The sequence below is a fragment of the Carettochelys insculpta genome, chromosome 23 (genome assembly GCF_033958435.1).
Source record: "Carettochelys insculpta isolate YL-2023 chromosome 23, ASM3395843v1, whole genome shotgun sequence".
Taxonomy (NCBI): Eukaryota; Metazoa; Chordata; order Testudines; family Carettochelyidae; genus Carettochelys; species Carettochelys insculpta.
The window spans coordinates 11234372-11251487 of NC_134159.1; the positions used below are offsets into that span (position 1 = coordinate 11234372).

The following is a 17116-nucleotide window of genomic DNA, read 5'->3' on the forward strand; positions in this document are numbered from 1 at the left end:
GGGTCCGGAGTGGAAAGGGGAGTTATGCCAGGCAGTGCTCCTGTGAGTGGAGTGCTTGGGCAGCCCCCCAGGGGAGATTCAGGTGCCACCCAGTTGATTAGCAGAGCACCCACAGCCAGCAGCGTGTGCTTCTGCTGGTGGTGCACATAAAATGCATTCCACACAGAGGTCCTGCACCACCCTCAGGGACAGCCCTGACTGACTATACGGTAGATATTTTAAACATTGACTCATTGTTATGGCTGCTCTCTAAACCCTCCCTAATTTATCAACATCTTTCTTGAACTGTGGGCACTGGACGTGATATTCCAGCAGTGCCAAATATGGGAAGAGTCCTCTCTCTACCCCCTGTGCAAGAGGTCACTGTTTATGCATCCCAGGACTGAATAAGTTCAATGCATCACACTGAACACAAGCTTGTGGTCAGCTGATTACCCACCAAGACCCACCCCTCCCAAGTCTTTTCCCAGGGTTAGTGCTTCCTTGGCCAGAGCCCCGCTCCTGTGCACTTTGTTCCTAGGTGAGTCTAGTGACGTTTATCCACAGTGAAATGCATATTATCTACTAGGGCCTTACTTTACCAGGCTATCCAGATTGCTCTGAATCAAAGACCTCTGTTCACCAGTTACCACATCCCCTTGGAAAAGATTGCCCAGGACAGGTGAGGATGGCAAATGGTTGTCAATGGCCTATGCTCCAAACTTTACTACTGATGATTTTGTTTTCTGCCAGGTCATTGATAAAAACACTAAACAGCAAACGGACAAGAAGCAGTCTGCTGGATTCTTCTGGAAACACCCTTTCTCAGTGGCCATTGCTTATTTATAATCACAGGGTTTTTTTCACTTTCTAGATGTTGTTTTTCCTCCCAGAGATTTGAGCCTTGTCTACAGCCAAGTCGTTTTGCTTTATTTATACCTGTATTGAAAGAGGAATAAGCTATGCCAATATAAGCATATTGGTACCAGTAATACATCCTTGTTCAGGTATTACCAGTATAATGATCACTGAAAAATCACATCCGTGACCAACAATGTTAAAGGTCGTCATAGACCAGACTTCAGCCACAAGTGGGCCTGTCTTGCATTTTGCACATCTGCTGCTAAATAATTAGAGCAATGCAGCCAGGGAGGCAGGTGACCAAACCGCACTTAGTTGCTGAGCTTAATTGCACAGTTTCACTTCCTGCCTTATGGTCTTTATGAGTATTCTATAATGTCAGCCACATTCACATCCAAGGCCATCCCTAGCAGGTGCGTTAAGGGCCCTCAGACAATGCCCCCCCAACATCCCCTGAGCTATGCCTTGCTGCTTCCTTTCCCCATCCCATCCCTTCTCTAAGCCCTCTACTTGCTCTACTCTACTGCCCCCGTTGCACCCCTTTCCCAAAGCCCCTTTTGCTGAGCCACATGACGTGGGGACTATTGGTGGTCGGCACAAGGTGGCTGCAGGGTTTGGCCCCCTTCCCTGCACTCCCTGCGCTGGCAGGAGCCATGGAAGCAAAGTGACTGAGCAGCCTGCTGCCCCAGACACCTCCCAGCTTGGTCGCTCTGCTTCTCTGCAGCAGCAGCCGCTGGAGCAACCAGGCTGGGAGATGGCAGCAGAGCAAGTTACTAGGTTGTTCCAATTCTCCCAGCTCCCGCTGCCAGGGTGAGTGCAGGGAGGGCCCATATCCCTGAGCCCTGTGGGCTAACATGGGGGACCATTGCAGCTATAGGATAGCTGGGACAGCCACCCTGAAGGGTCCTGTGTCAGGAACAGCTCTGCCCATTTGTAGCTCTAACATCGCATGGCTGAGGGCAGCTACATGATTTGATGAAGCAGGTCTTTGCCCACGAAAGCTTGTGCTCCAAAATATGTTAGTCTGTAAGGTGCCACAAGACTTCTTGTTGTTCTACGTGATCTAGTTACTAAACCAGAGTGTGGAACTCAGCAACCTGCATTCTAATCCTGCCTTTGACTTACTCAGTAGCCTTTGGCAAATTCTTTAACACATTTGCCTGTATTTCCCCACTAGTCATTTCAGGCTGAGCATGCATGTAGAGAGCCTCCCATGAACAAAGCTTGTTAAGTACTAATTAAATTCATGAACTACAGCAGCTGTGGCAGTGCTGGAGAGTTTAAACTCTGAGGAAGGCAGAGGCTGATGAAACAGTGACTAGTTTTAACTCTGCTTCTAATTAAAATTGCCAACATTTTTAAAAGCTGAGGTCTGTGCAATTAATTAGACACTAGACTTGCAGTCACTATTCATGTGGATATTCAGCTGACATTTCTTTCTTACATTTTTCCCATTGTTCCTGATTCTACCCCCTTGTGCCACTGTCAACACCATTCCCCTGCTACTGGTATCTGTACCCCTCAGCTTTGCAGACAAGTCACGGAGGGATTCTCTGTCACCAACCATTGTCAAATCAAGATTGGATATTCTTCTAAGAGATCTGCTCTGGGAATTGTTTTGGGAAGCTCTGCAGCCTGGCTACCTGGGAAGTCAGACCAGCTGATCACAACAGTTCTTGGGGGTCTTGTGTCCCACCCTTTTTTTACCAAAGCTGTAACTCTTCAGTTGTTTCTCCGTAACTTATTCCACCTTCTGAGCTGCTTTGGTTGCTCTTCTCTTTCCTTCTAATTTGTTGACAACTTTCTTCGAATTGAGACATCTATGAATGTGCACAGTGTTCCATGGATGGTAGCGTTAGTCCAGCCTAAAGAGGGGCTGTTGCCTAGGCCATGCTAACATGTTTTGCGTGTTGCAGAAGGTACCTGTAAATGTTTGTTTCATTGGCTATGGGTGGGGGGCGTTGCTGCCCTGTTATATGACAAGTTCCTTCATCCTCTGCTCTTGCCTTAAGGTTACTCATCTCTTGTTGGAGAACATACTTATTTGAACAGTACTAGTATGAAGCAGATGGTCCTGGGCCAGCACCCCATGGTGCTAAACACTGACAAACACAGAACAAAGGCAGACCTGACCTGCTCAATAGGTAGCAAACAAGTGGATGACAATACCCTCACAACTGCTTTAGCAATTGATAACTGCCGCTGGGGCATGCCAGGTCCTGTTACTCCACACCCAAAGGGAAGGAGCAGAACAGTAGTCATCTTTGTGGGTGTGTCATCCAATGATCCCAACCCTTGTCACCTGTTCCTAGCTTCTGACGGAGGTTAGTGCCACCATCCCTGCTCGTCTCGACTAACAGCCATAGATGGACCTATCTTTCATGAATTTATCTAGCCTGTTCTAGTCTTGGACTTCACAACATCTTTCAGCAAAGGGTTCTACAGGTGAACTGTGCATTGTATGAGGAAGTACTTCCTTTTGTTTGTATTAAACCTACTACCTATTACTTTAATTTGGTGATCCCCAGTTCTTATGTTATAGGAAGGAGTAAATAATTCTTCTTTATTCATGTTTTCTGCACAAGTCATGATTTTATACACTTCTAGCGCATTCCACCTTAGTCATCTCTCTTCCAAGCTGAAAAGTCCCAGTCTCATGTGGTAGCCATTCCATACCCCGAATCATTTTTACTGACCTCTTCTGAACTTTTTCTAATGTCAAGATTTGTTTTTAAATGACAGATTGAGCTGCCAGATTATAATACGCTGGAAGTCTCAAACTCCGACTACTAAAACTTCCAGGGAATTTTTAAAAAATTCTAGATTATAATTTCCCATCTCAAAAAGTGTTTGAAATCAACAAGGGAGAATTCTAAATCAGATGAAGTCTTGATAAACAGGAACCAGTCATAAAGCTAAAAATTAATGGTAGACAAGATACAAGTGATCATGACTTGATCACATTTATAATGTACAAACAAAATAGAAAGTCCAAACTTTCATAAAGTGGAAAACAGCTATCAGCCAAATCAGCTGGGATGAAGAATGTAATCAGAAAAATGTGAATGATAAGTGGAAATGGTTTTTAATAACATTTTACAGTATTTAATGTCCCCAAAACCACAATTGATGGAGAAGGGCTTACTGGTTAAAAAAAACTGACTTGATTTAGAGAGGTGAAAGAACATATAAAAAATTCAAAATATAACAAATGGAGGAAAGGGGAAGCTAGAAGTAAGGAATCTATTTCAGAAGTTACAAACTGTAGAAAATTGATAAAGGAAGCAAAAGGAACATATGGAGAAATCTATGGTTGGCAGAACTAAGGACAAAAATAAGTAGTTTTAAAATATATTAGGAAAAGGAAACCTGGCAATGGTTTTGGTCCATTACCAGATGGCAATGATACATTTATTACTAACAATGCAGAAAAGGCAGAGATCTCTAGTAGATATAAATTTTCTGTATTTTGGGGAAAAGAGATCATGTAGCCTTATCACATAAAGATAACACTCTTTCCATTCCACTAGTATATCAGGATGTTGCTAAACAGAATCCACTAAAGTTATTTACAAATTTTTAAATCAGCAAGTCCAAATAACTTGCATCCAAGAGTTTTAAAAGCACCGTCTCAGGCAATCACAAAGCCACTTACTGTTTATTTTAAGTAAGTCTTGAAAACCAGAGAAAGTTGCAGAAGACTGAAGGAAACCAAATGATGTACACATTTTAAAATGGAAAATGGAATAACACACATGGGCCTATCATTCTGAAATAGCTCCTTCTCAAGATAATGCAGTGGCTTAGTACTTAAAGAATAAAAGAAGGATAATTAATTAATGCCCCATCAACACAGGTTTATGGCAAAATAGAGCCTATCAAATTAACTTGATGTTTGTTGATGAAATTGTGTGTTGAGTAAGGTATTTGGGTGCCACATAACATTTTTCTTTAAAGAAACTTAATGGTTTTAAAATGAACATTAAATGGATTGAAAAGTAACTGAAAGGTCTCAAAATATAACTGTAAATGGGGAATCATTATTGTATGGTGAGTTTCTCAGTGGAACCTCATTTTAAAGAGGTCACCAAAGGTGGCTTAGAGTTGCTGGAACCTGGGTCTAAAGCCCTAGCCCCACCACCTGGCTCTGAATCTGAATAACTGTGGGGCTAATGTTACAGGCCAACTTCCAGGGTCTGAAGCCTTGGGCTTCAGTGTGGTCATTCCCCCTCCTCCTCCCACCCTCCACCCACCCCCAGCCAAGAGTTCAAACTTTGGTCCCTACTTATGGGGTCATGTACTATGTTTTGTTTTCAGAAGAGGATCTTGGGACAATGAAGTTTGAGAACCCGGCTCTACACAATTTAACATTCAATGACCTGGAAGACCATTCAAAATTATCACTAATAAAATGTGTAGATGACAACTGGGGGGGAACAGTAAATAATGAAGAGCACAGATCACCACTGCTGAATAATACACTGGGTGCAAACAAACAACCTGCATTTTCATAGAGCTAAGTGTAAATGGTTTGAGCACTGGCTTGCTAAATCTAGTGTTGTGAGCTCAATCCTTGAGGGGGCCAGTTAGCCATCTGGGGCAAATAAATAAATAAACAAATCAGAACTGCCAGGGATGGCGATAGGTCCTGCTGCGAGTGCAGAGAACCGCACTCAATGACCGCTCAAGGTCCCTTCCAGCTCTACGAGATAAGCAGATCTCCAGAACCCCAAGTTATTTTACTTTTACGTTTGGCCCTGGCGGGGCCGCGGCTGGAACGACGGGGGCAGGTCTGGTGCCCCCCCCCGCTGGAAGGGAGCTGAGAAGTGGGAGAGATTTCCAAGCGCCGCAAGGATCATTGCAGGACTGGACCCACCCCAGGGATCCCCCAGCTACGGGGCGGGGGCTGTAAGCACGTTTCAGGGGGAGCTGCCAGTCGGCGGCCCAGAGCGGACAGCCAAAGCCCCGCGCCCGCGCTGTGCCACCTGGGGCTGGCCCCAAAGCCACTGAGCCGCGTGGGCTTCCCCGGGGCGCGGGCCCTGGCCACGGCCGGCCTTGCCGCGCCTGGGCGGGCCCTGGCTTTTGCACAGACACGGCCCGGGGCGCGGAGGGGCCGCGGAGATCGCGCGGGGGAAAGGGCCGGAGCCCCCGGGGGCCGGCGGCTCACGGGCCGCTCAGGCGCGGGCGGGCGGGCCCGGCGCACGAGGAGCGAAGCCCAGGCGGCGCGGTCCGGCCCGGCCCGGCCCGGCCCATGGGTGGGAGGGGCCCGAGGCCAGGGCCGCGGCGCTCGCCGCCGTGCAAGGGGCTGGTTCTGGAGGGGAGACGCCGCCGCCTGCCCCCGCCCCTGCGGCCGCCTCTCGCCGCCCTGCAGCCGGGGCCCGGCCCGGCCCCGTCACGAGTGCGCCGCGGCGCTGCCTCCCCGCACACGGCGGAGCGGGCCGAGCGGCCGGGGCCTGTGATGAGCGCGCCGGGGCTCAGCTGAGGGCCGGGCGGCACGGCGGGGAGCAGCCGGCGCGACGGGCCCCCAGCGCCCCGGGCGGGCCTCGGCAGCCGGCAGGACGGAGCCCGCGGGCGGCTGGCCGGGAGGCGGCGGCGGCGATCGGCTGAGGCCGCCGGGCCGGCGGGGGAGGAAGCGAGCGGCCGGCGGGGGCAGCGCCATGGAGCCCGGCGAGGTGAAGGACCGGATCCTGGAGAACATCTCCCTGTCTGTCAAGAAGGTGAGAGCGGTCGGGGTCGGGGTCCCCGGCCCAGCCCGGCTGAGGGATCCCGGCCTGTCGAGCCAGGCTAAGCTGTGCCTCCCCGCAGCGCCAGCCAGCCCGGCGGGGCTCCCGCTGAGTGCCCGGGTCAGCCCCCTCTCGCCGCCCTCCACCCAGCCTCGCCCGGCTGCGGCACAGTCAGACCCGGACCCGGCCCGGGTCCGTTTCAGCTCCAGGGCTTCGCTGGGGCCTTGGAGGCCGAAATGCGTTTGAGGCTCAGCGCCCGGGTGTCTCTGCGCTGCCCTCCAAACCAGCCCGGGTGGCAGCGTGTCACGAGAGGTCACCATTGATCACCATCGCTGACGTCACGGCCGGCCGTGACACGCTGCATCGCCGCGTAATGCCCACTCCTCCCGGGCTGGGTCCGCCAAGGCGTGCAGGGGCCTGACCGCCCTGGGGTAGGGCGAGGCGACCCTCGGGGTCTTGAAGCTGGCCGGGAACCCCGCTGGGGTCAGCAGTGGTTGTACCGCAGTCTGAACATACACCCCCCCACACACACACACTTAATTGTGGCTCCTCGCCCGGGAGGGGTGGGCAGACATCCCTGGCGGGGTTGTGTCCTGGCCCAAGGTTGTTGCAGCTCTGAAGCTCTCTGGGGTGGGGACAGTTTGGGTCCATTTGACCTACAGCTGTTTGGCTGGTGTGTACCCTACTTATAGAGGTGGAGGGGGTCAGATAGACTCCCCAGACCACGGGCAAGGTGAGGGGGCATGGCCCTGCATTTCCAGAAGGGGCAGGGTCTCAGGCAGAAGGAGCATGGCAGCCAGGCCTCTGCGCCGTCCAGAGCACACTGCCCCTTGCTCAGGCACATGGCGCTCCAGCAGCAGTTTAAACGGCCCCTGGTTCCAGCCACCACCACTGGTACAGTAGTAGCGGCATGACCAGGAACCCGGACCCTTTGAATCACTAGGCCCCTGGGCATTTGTCCCCTTTGCTCACCCTGTCAGCAGGCCTGGACATGGTTGACACCACATAATAACTGTGTCCCCACTCAGCGTGGCTCACATGGAGTTCCTAGCCGCAGAGTTAGAGACAATTAGAGAAGAAGAGACCTCAGAGGTCGTCTAGTCCAACCCCAGCTAAATCCCATGTGAGGAATGTGATTTCTACCTAATGTGCAAGCAAAGTGGTGATAGTTCTCAGGCTGTATCTGAGTTCTAAAGTGGTTCCTTTACTTTGTGGCTCATCCCCCCTAACCTGTTTACCCAGTCCTGTTTTATGCTCCGTGTGGGAGGAAATCCCAAAGTGCGTTGCTTGCACGCTGTCGTGCTGCCTGCCCCAGGCACCAGCAGAACCACCCTCATTTTCCACAGAAGTCATTGGTTACAAATAACATTATGTGACATGTTGAGTGTGGACAGACCAATGTGATTGTCTGTGGAGACTGTGAGTGGCCTAAACTAAGTCAGGACAGTGGCAATGCTTGGCTGTGTTTAACGTGGATATATCCGTAATGTAGGTCAGGCACCAGAGTGCACACTCAGCATGTGCTGGAACCCTGATGAGAACGGGGAAGGTGGGTTGGCTTATGCAGCTGATTGTAACCCAGTGTGGTCCACACTGGTACTAGGTGTGTTGGAGAATGATTAATTGGGAGAGTTGGTCCTGCAGCTAACCTTGTAGCTGTTTTATAGAGGGTGCTGTGTAACTCATATCCCACTCAGTTGTTGGGTTTTTTAAATTTGTCTTTGACTGGAGAAGTTCTTTCCATGATTCACAAGGCACTGTCACCGGTTCTGATCCTGATTACATGACTGCAGCTGAAAACAGAATTAGGCCCAAAGTGTGTTGTGATTTAATGTGAACTTGTCATAAGAGAATTATTGAGTGAATTTTCAGTGCTAACAAAAAAAAGAGTGGGATAGTGAAAAGGTCCATTGGACAGTAGGAGGATGCTGTACAATTTCACTCAAGCAGCGCCCTTTGCTGTTCCACTCCTGGGCACATTTGCAGTTCTGTGAATGCAACTCAGTCTTGCAGCAACCCAGGATGGTCTCTGAGGGGAAAGTATACTGGAAATCAAATCCAGAGTCTATTCCCAGCCCTGTAACAATAGCTGTTTGACCTCAGGTAAGTCCTTTTAACTGTCTGTTCTGTCAGTGTAGATATCTATAAATGGAGACAGTACTTCCCGGTCTCAGAGTTAAGTCATTGGTTCTTAGAAATTCTTGTGAGAACCCCACCTGGAAATCTCTGTAGAAAAGCAAAAATGCTCTTAATAATAATAAACACTGAACTCATGCACACCTCTGGTGACGCACCTTGGTCCAGACCTGCAACAATTCCCGCTAATACCAGTCCTGGGCCACTAATAAAAAAAGGAGGTTAGTTAAATGTTGTTTACATTAGAACTGGGTTAAGTTGGTCTTTTTTGTGCACAGACTTCCCAAGTGTGCAGTTTCATCTCTGGTTCCAAGAGTGGGTTATAAGCAGAACTTCCCCAGTCATTGTTTTCAATACTAAGCTGTGTAGTCCTGCTCTAAGCAGGCTGAGATGGCATGTTGTTAAATGCAGACAAGTGCACCTGAACACCAGCCATGGAGCTGAATTGGTGTTCATCGTGGAGGAAAATATCCAGACCAACCATAAGTGTAGACCCAGCCTTGGTGTGTACAGCTTACAGCAAAGCCCATAACAATCAAATAGCAGAAGACCAACCTGGGCTACAATGCAGCCTTCTATCCGCTGCATATGGAGTTCTTCTTCCTCCAAGGTATCACTTGCTTCTAGTTACCAGGTAGCTATTTTTACAGAACTTCTTGAATTCCTTCTTGGGTCTGACTTCAGCCTTCCTGTTTTACTTTGAAATGTACATTAATGTGAGAAATGAACACATAGCTAATTCCCTGCTTGCTGGAAATCAGACAGGAGGACCCTTCTAAACCCCGACAAGGCCCAGACTGAGATTTAAAAATTCACTTTAACCCTGACCTCCATCAGCCTTTGCTCTTCCAGTCTTGGTCTTTCCTGAGCAAAGCTGTTACTCATTCTGAATGGCCATACTGTGTAGAATGGGTTTTAATATCTGTATAAGAGAGTATTGGATCTCTGGTTTCAAACCTACTCTGAGTCCTCTAGCCCAGGGGTGAGCAAAAAACAGAGGAGGTTTGCCAGGGTTAGCTCCTGGCAAGCCATTGCCACCATGTTTACTTGCGCCTCTGCTGGTAAGGGCGATTGCAGCTCCTCTTTGCAGTGGATTGACTTTCCTGTATCTCTCTGTCATATAGTCATCATGTCCATTCACCTTCAGCACCATTTCCAGTACAGCACTAATTCCAGATCTGAAGAAGTGGGTCTGCCCCATCAAAGCTCATCACCTAATAAATTGTTAGTCTTTAAAGTGCTACATGACTGCCTGTTTATTTTGTTAGGATACAGACTAACACGGCTACTTCTCTGTTACTATGATTCATGAAAAGAGACTGAAGGATTTAGGCTTATTTAGTCTACAGAAGTGTGAGGGAGCATTTGATTCTGAAGGGCAATTACAAAGAGGATGGAGAGAGGCTGTTTTCAGTGGTGAGAGATGACTGACAGAATGAGGAGCAATGGTCTGAAGTTGCATTGGTAGAGGGCTAGGTTGGATATTAGGAAAATCTACTTCAGTGGGAGGGTGGTGAAGCACTGGAATGCGTTACCTAGAGAGGTGGTGGAATCTTCATCATTATAGATTTTTAAGACCCAGCTTGACAAAGTCCAGGTGATTTAGTTGGGATTGGTCCTGCTTTGAGCAGGGGGTTGGACTTGATGATCTCCTGAGGTCTCTTCCAATCCTATGATTCTACAAAGTAATTAATGATCATGTGCCAAAGTATCATTAATAGGTGAATTGTCTACAGTTTCAAATCCCCAGTATCTGAGGGAACTGTGAGTGATGGGCTGATTTTTACTGTGTTTAATTTGTCAGCTCTGTCTTCTCTATTAGATATCAGTTCAATCAAAGGGAGATAGGTTAGCTTTTCTGGAGATTGACACCTTAGTGAAATGAATTTAACTATTTCTCTTTTGCTGCTCCTGTTTCTTTCCCTAACATCCTGCACATCTCCAGGGGCAAACACATTCCTTTCTGCCACTCAAGAAGCAACTTACGCTAGTTGTGAGAATTTATGGGCGATTGTTTTATAAGTGAATGTAGGCCTTGCCAAGGCATGAGGCTGTCAGTGCCAGATCTGAAGATCTCTGCACAGCCACCGACACCATAAGTTTCCTCAATAGGTGCCTCAAGCCTGGGACCTGTGGGGTGTTTCTAGAGAAAACCAAACAGATCAGTCTTTGGCTTCCTTGTAGCAATTAGCACTCTGCCATGGTAATCATGTTGGTTGGGGCACTGGGTGGAGACCACCAGTTAGGCATGTACGGTACAGAAATGAATGGGGACAACATCAATACCTGTATTGTCATATACACTGCTGCCCAACCATAAGCACAAATAGTTTTCTTGGCCCCTTCTGGGTGCCTGGTGCAGCCCCAGCTGGTCAGCTGCCTGAGCCCCGTGCCAGCCACCACAGCTGCCTGTACCAGCTGCCTGCCCACCTGAGACCTGTGCTGTCAGAGATGCCATTCCAAGCTGACAGAGCCCTGCAATGCCGGGGCCAGCCGCCCAAGACCCACGACCCCCGCAAGCTGGCTGCCTGAGCCCCACAAGTCCCCCTGCCCAAGCCCCTCCCCTCCTCCAATGCCAGGCACCCCCAGTCCCCCACTCACTCCATCCCCCTCATGCAAGCCAGGCACCCCCAGTCCCCATCTAACCCCATCCTTCTCCTCCTCTCCCTCCCCTCCCCTCCCCTCCCCAACCCACACTCACTCACCTTTTCAGGAGACAGCTAGCTCCATGTGGGTCTTTGCTGGCTGCCTGCTTTTTGTAGCGGCTGTGCTGGGTTGCCCACATGAAATGTCAGGGGCTGAGAGCTGGAAGCAAAAGCAGATTCTTTCTTTGGGTAGGGGGAATGATGGGGGGCGCTGGAGGCTGGGTCACCTTGCGCCCCCCTACCCGGAATTTCTTCACGCCCCCTAGTTTGGGAAACCATGCCCTAGCTGCTAAAATGTTTCTCACACCCACATTCTGTGGACATGGTAGCTGCTGCTCCCAGACGTCTCTGCTCTGACTCCTGGCCTGGCTCCTGCAGCTGCTCTGATTGCCTGTTCTTACCCAGAGAGAAGTGGTGAAGGTGATTATTCAGACTGGATTTCCCCCTTGGCAGTCTGGTGCTTCAGCTTCTTGCTTCACTGAGAGGCTGCCAGCCTTGGTCCAAGTACTTTCAGTAATATCCTGAGAACGGCAGCTCCCCCAAAGGGCAGGAGACTGAGCTGGCGCAGTGGGCCAGAAAATGATCTAGAAAATGAGGTAAGCAGTGAGGTGGCAAAGTTTGCAGATGACACCAAGTTGTTCAGGACAGTCAAAAGCAAAAGGGATTGTGAAGAACTACAAAAAGATCTCAGCAAACTGAGTGATTGGGCAGCAAAATGGCAAATGAAATTTAATGTGGGTAAGTGTAAGGTAATGCATGTTGGAAAAAATAACCCAAATTACACGTACTACATGATGGGGTCAAATTTAGCTACGACAGATCAGGAAAGGGATCTTGGAGTTATAGTGGATAGTTCTCTGAAGACATCCACGCAGTGTGCAGCGGCAGTTAGTAAGGCAAATAGGATGTTAGGAATTATTAAAAAAGGGATCGATAATAAGACAAAAGATATCATACTTCCCCTATATAAAACTATGGTACGCCCACATCTCGAGTACTGCGTGCAGATGTGGTCTCCTCACCTCAAAAAAGATATATTGGCATTAGAAAAGGTTCAGAAAAGGGCGACTAAGATGATTAGGGGCTTGGAAAGGGTCCCATATGGGGAGAGGCTAGAGAGACTGGGACTTTTCAGTTTGGAAAAGAGGCGATTGAGGGGCGATATGATAGAGGTATATAAAATCATGAATGGTGTGGAGAAAGTGAATATAGAAAAATTATTTACCTTTTCCCATAATACAAGAACTAGGGGACACCAAATGAAATTGATGGGTAGTAGGTTCAAAACTAATAAAAGGAAATTTTTCTTCACACAGCGCACAGTCAACCTGTGGAACTCCTTGCCCGAGGAGGCTGTGAAGGCCAGGACTCTATTGGGGTTTAAAAAAGAGCTTGATAAATTTTTGCAGGTCAGGTCCATAAATGGCTATTAGCCAGGGATAAAGTATGGTGCCCTAGCCTTCATAACAAGGGCAGGAGATGGATGGCAGGAGATAAATCACTTGTCTTCTGTTCTCCTTCTCTGGGGCACCTGGCATTGGCCACCGTCGGCAGATGGGATGCTGGGCTTGATGGACCTTTGGTCTGACCCAGTATGGCCATTCTTATGTTCTTATGTTCTTATTATTACAGTTTCCTTCCTACAGGGCCCATTATCGCAGACTGATTCCTCCCAGTTACATGGCAGATGTTTGATTTAGCTGACCGGACAGATGGGCAATGTCCACATCCATTTGAAAGGTCGTGTTCTGTCTCCAGTCTGCCTAGAACGAACATTGCTCCTCACCTTTCCTTGACAAATGCTGCCTGAGGAGCAGGTGGATGAGGTTCTGTGGGCAGACTAGACAATCAGGATGGTCCCTCCTAATCTTAAAGTCTATGGATCCTGAGCACTTGCTTCAGGAACACAGTACAACTTTACTGTGGCTTTTACTAGCCCTGCAAATGCAGAGCAGCCTCAGCAACCTCATGTGATCTTGCCTTCAAGAGGCCAACTCAGAAGGGCAGGGACTTTTTATAGCCTCTTGAATTGAGACTTCTTTTTTTTAATCTTAAGGTAGCATATTGTGGATAGAAAAACAAATGTCTCAGACGAGGTCCTCAGCTCTCTTTCACTCATGCTCTTGGCCTTGAGTGCTAGTAATAACAAGAGTCCACTACCATCAAGAGTCACAGTGTGACGCTTGCCTCTGTAGGATGTCCAGAAAGTTTCACTTGAAACCTCTTGACTTTCAGAAAGACCTTTAGTAGGCTCTTCGCAGAAGGGAGGAGAATACAGAAAGTGATTTATGTCCTTCCATTACACAAAAAAACCAGGGGTCACCAAATGAAATTAATAGGTAGCAGGTTTAAAACAAATAAAAGGAAATATTTCTCACTCAATGCACATTCAGCCTGTGGAACTCCTTGCCAGAGGATGTTGAGAAGGCCCAGATGAGAACAGGTCTCAAGAAAGAGCCAGATAAGTTCATGGGGGATAGATCCCTCAGTGGCTACTAGCCAAGATGGGCAGGGATGCTGTCCCTAGTCAGAAGCTGGGAATGGGTGACAGGAGGGATCGGTTGGTGATTACCTGTTCTGTTCATTCCCTCTGCATCACCTGGTATTGGCCATTGTCCGAAGACAGGGTACTGGGCTTAGATGGACCTTTGGTCAGACTCAGTTGGGCCATTCTTATGTTCAGAATACATCCTGTGCTTCTGCTGCCTTTGAAAGAATCACTTGTACAGATGAAGGTAGTACAAGGTTTTATTAGTATCGGTTTCCTGCCTACTTATTGCTCAGTATAGCCCAGGTCTGCAGCCAAGCTGTGCACAGCACCTCTTAGTACGGGCAGGGGAGGAGTGCTCTTCAGCCATTTTTGTGTCTCCCTGATCCTGTACGAGCGCTGTTGTGGGCCAGTCCCCTAATGTTAGATAGAGTAGCTGGATGGCTTCGTAAATTGTGCTGCAGGTTGCACCTCTAAAATCTGGTATTTGCTTGTCTGGACCAGAGATGTTCCAGGATATGAGAATACCAAGCAGGGGCTGGCTAGGAGGTGGAACTGCCCCGCCCCACACACACACACCATGCAGCAGTGCGGAGGCTGGGAGTTGAAGCCCCTGCTTGTCCCGTGAGAGCCCGGGAGCCAGAGCCCCCTCCCCAACCCACAGCAGTCAGGAGCCAGATCCCCCAACCTGTGGCAGTGCAGGGGCTGGAACCAGAGCCCCCACCTGCCCCATGAGGCAGGGAAAGGGAGCTGGAGCCATTTGGCTTCCCCGTGATAGTGCAGGGCAGCCTGGATGCCCCTGGCGGCCCCATGGCAGCTAGGGAGCAGGGGATGGAAACTTTTGGCGGCCTCTGAGTGCCTGGGATAGGGCCAGAGTCCCAGCCAAGGGCGGCTGGAGTGCGGGTCTGTCTGGGGGCAGACACCCTGGACCTTCCCTCATGCAACAAATTCTTTTGTTCGGGACCTGTCAAATCCCAAGCATGCCAGGTAAGGGAGGTGCAACCTGTAGTTACTAGGCTGAAGGGAATGTAAATAGGACCCACATCCCCTCTTCACCAGTATATTGCCTGTGCTGGCTGCTAAGTTGGCTGTATGTCACCAGAGGAGCCTCCCAGGGTGATCCACTCATGGCAAGATACCTGGCCGCTTCATGCCAGTGGAGTGGCGTGGAACATCTGGAACATGGCTAAGGAGCAGGGCTGCTGAGTCCTCCATTAATGATCATGTCTGATGTGTGCAGTTATTAATGTTGTAATTTTTGTCTCTCCAGTTAGCCATGATGAATATGGGGGAAAAAAATGAGTGACGTATTGTTCCCATAATTTACAACAGATGTTGGGGAAGGAAAAAATATTCCAGGAGAATCTCTCAGTAGAAGAGTAACCTAAGGGTTCTGCAGCTTTCTGAAGACAAAAACTGTTTGTTTGTTTTTAAAAAAACAATGGCAAATGTGCTTACAAATTAGCCATAGATATTCCAGGTAATTTCAGGTACTTTATAGACAACTTCTCACCAACCCCATGAGGGGGCAGGATGTGCTCCCCACAATTTAAGAATTGTGCTTTCAGTCAGTCTCCAAGGACGTTGGCAGGCTCCCAATATTGGTTTGAAAGTTCATTCGGGAAGACCATCTGCTAATAATTAGGGATGCAAAAGATTAGTCAGTTACCTGGTAAGCATTCAGTTGACTGGAACGCTTACCAGTTAAGCAGGCCTTGTCCAAACCCTGATGGCTGGCCTGCTATGCCAGGCCAAAGCAGCCCCAGCTATGTCAGGCTGCTGGCTGGATCCTGGCCAGGCCGGGGCAGCAGGTGGGATCATGCCCACATCTGGAGAGGTGGAAGTGGGCCCATCCGTGTTGGGTTGTGGGGGGTCCCATATGTGCGGGGCAGGGTGGGACCCTGGTCATGATCTTATTTGGCCAGCAGGGAACCAGGGGATCCTGCTGCATGGTGCGCAAGTGGTCAGGATGTGTCAAGTTGGCAGAGGGTGCCCTGGCCCTTTGGTGGATAGACGGGTCTCAGGCATGCACGTGGGGCTACGGCGATGCTGAAGTGGTCCTAACCCCTCCCACGGCTGGCCTGGAACAGCCCCCAGCATGCCTGACAGGCAGGACCTCTGCCTTACGAACCCTGTGAGACCCCAGCACCAGCTGCCCTACACTGGCCCACCAATAGTCATGTAACGCTTCACCTCCATATTTTTTGTGAACATATGTTTTTGAATAAGAATATGGAGAACTCAACTATGCTTTATGGAAAACAAGTCAAGTAAGCTGTCATTCAAGAGCCTGTGATTCCGTGAATGTGTATATTCTATTTGTGTGCATGTATCCTTCTTGTCTGTGAAGTTAGAAATATGAAGTGTACGCATGCTTATTAATCTCCAATGTGTAGTGAGCGCATATAGTGGTATGTCAAGATCTTAATGGCCTGCTGCTCAAGACAGTGATTTGTAAATGGCTTTATTTTTCCTGTAAGCCCCAACTGTGGTTGAGCCTACAAAGATACGTGATCGTGCCACCTGGTGCTGGAATCCATCTTGCATCTGGTATTTTTCCAGGGGAAGGAAGAGTAAAACAAAGGGTTCCCACCCTGGGGAAATTGTATTTAAGGAATGTGAAGCGATCAGTGTCCTCTTCGGATGGCTTTTGAAAACTGCTTCAAGAGACTACTCAGGAAGCTGTTAGACCCAGGTCAGAGAAACAATCAGCTCTGACTTGGAATTTATGTGGAACAAGCAGAGGGGTGAGAAATATATTTGTAACAATCTTTCTTGGTGTATTAGGCTTGATTGGCATGTTTTGTTTATTTTGGCTTAGTAAGGTACTTTGGTCTTCCTGTTTTCACTCAGTCACTTAAATCCTACTTTATGTATTGAATAAAAATGCTTTGTTTCATATCAAACCCAATATAAATAATTGTTCCCTAGTTAGTGGGGAGGGGCACAACTGCGGATCTCTCTTTTTCCTTGATAAAGAGAGTGCGCCTTTTGAGCTTTCTCTGTGTAAACCTTTTATACAGTGCAAGACCAATTTTGGGGGGGTTTTGGTTCCTTTTGAAGGTTGTGTTCCTGAGTGCTATCAGGTCCCAGACCTGAACTGTTTCGGTGTCTGTGTTACCCTGCCAGTGGGGCTGTTGCCCCAGCTCGGTGCCTTTGCTGGGGAAAACCAGAGCTTCTGTCCCTATGGGATGATGGGTTGCTCCAGAGAGTGGGTAGACGGGCTCAGTGGTATGATCAGCACGCTGGATGATAGCCTTAAGATGACCTCTATGGTGGAATCC

General features: G+C 48.9%; 1 protein-coding gene across 2 annotated transcripts in view; it reads left to right on the forward strand.

The window, feature by feature from the left end:
- Positions 1 to 6250: 6250 nt before the first annotated feature.
- PLEKHM2 (pleckstrin homology and RUN domain containing M2) overlaps positions 6251 to 17116 on the forward strand; it is a 59472-nt gene continuing 48606 nt past the window's right edge. For both annotated transcript variants that reach the window (XM_074975852.1, XM_074975853.1), the window contains exon 1: positions 6251 to 6557. In XM_074975852.1, coding sequence (XP_074831953.1) covers positions 6498 to 6557 — 60 coding nt within the window. In that variant the 5' untranslated portion in view covers positions 6251 to 6497. The remainder of the gene's footprint in view (positions 6558 to 17116) is intronic.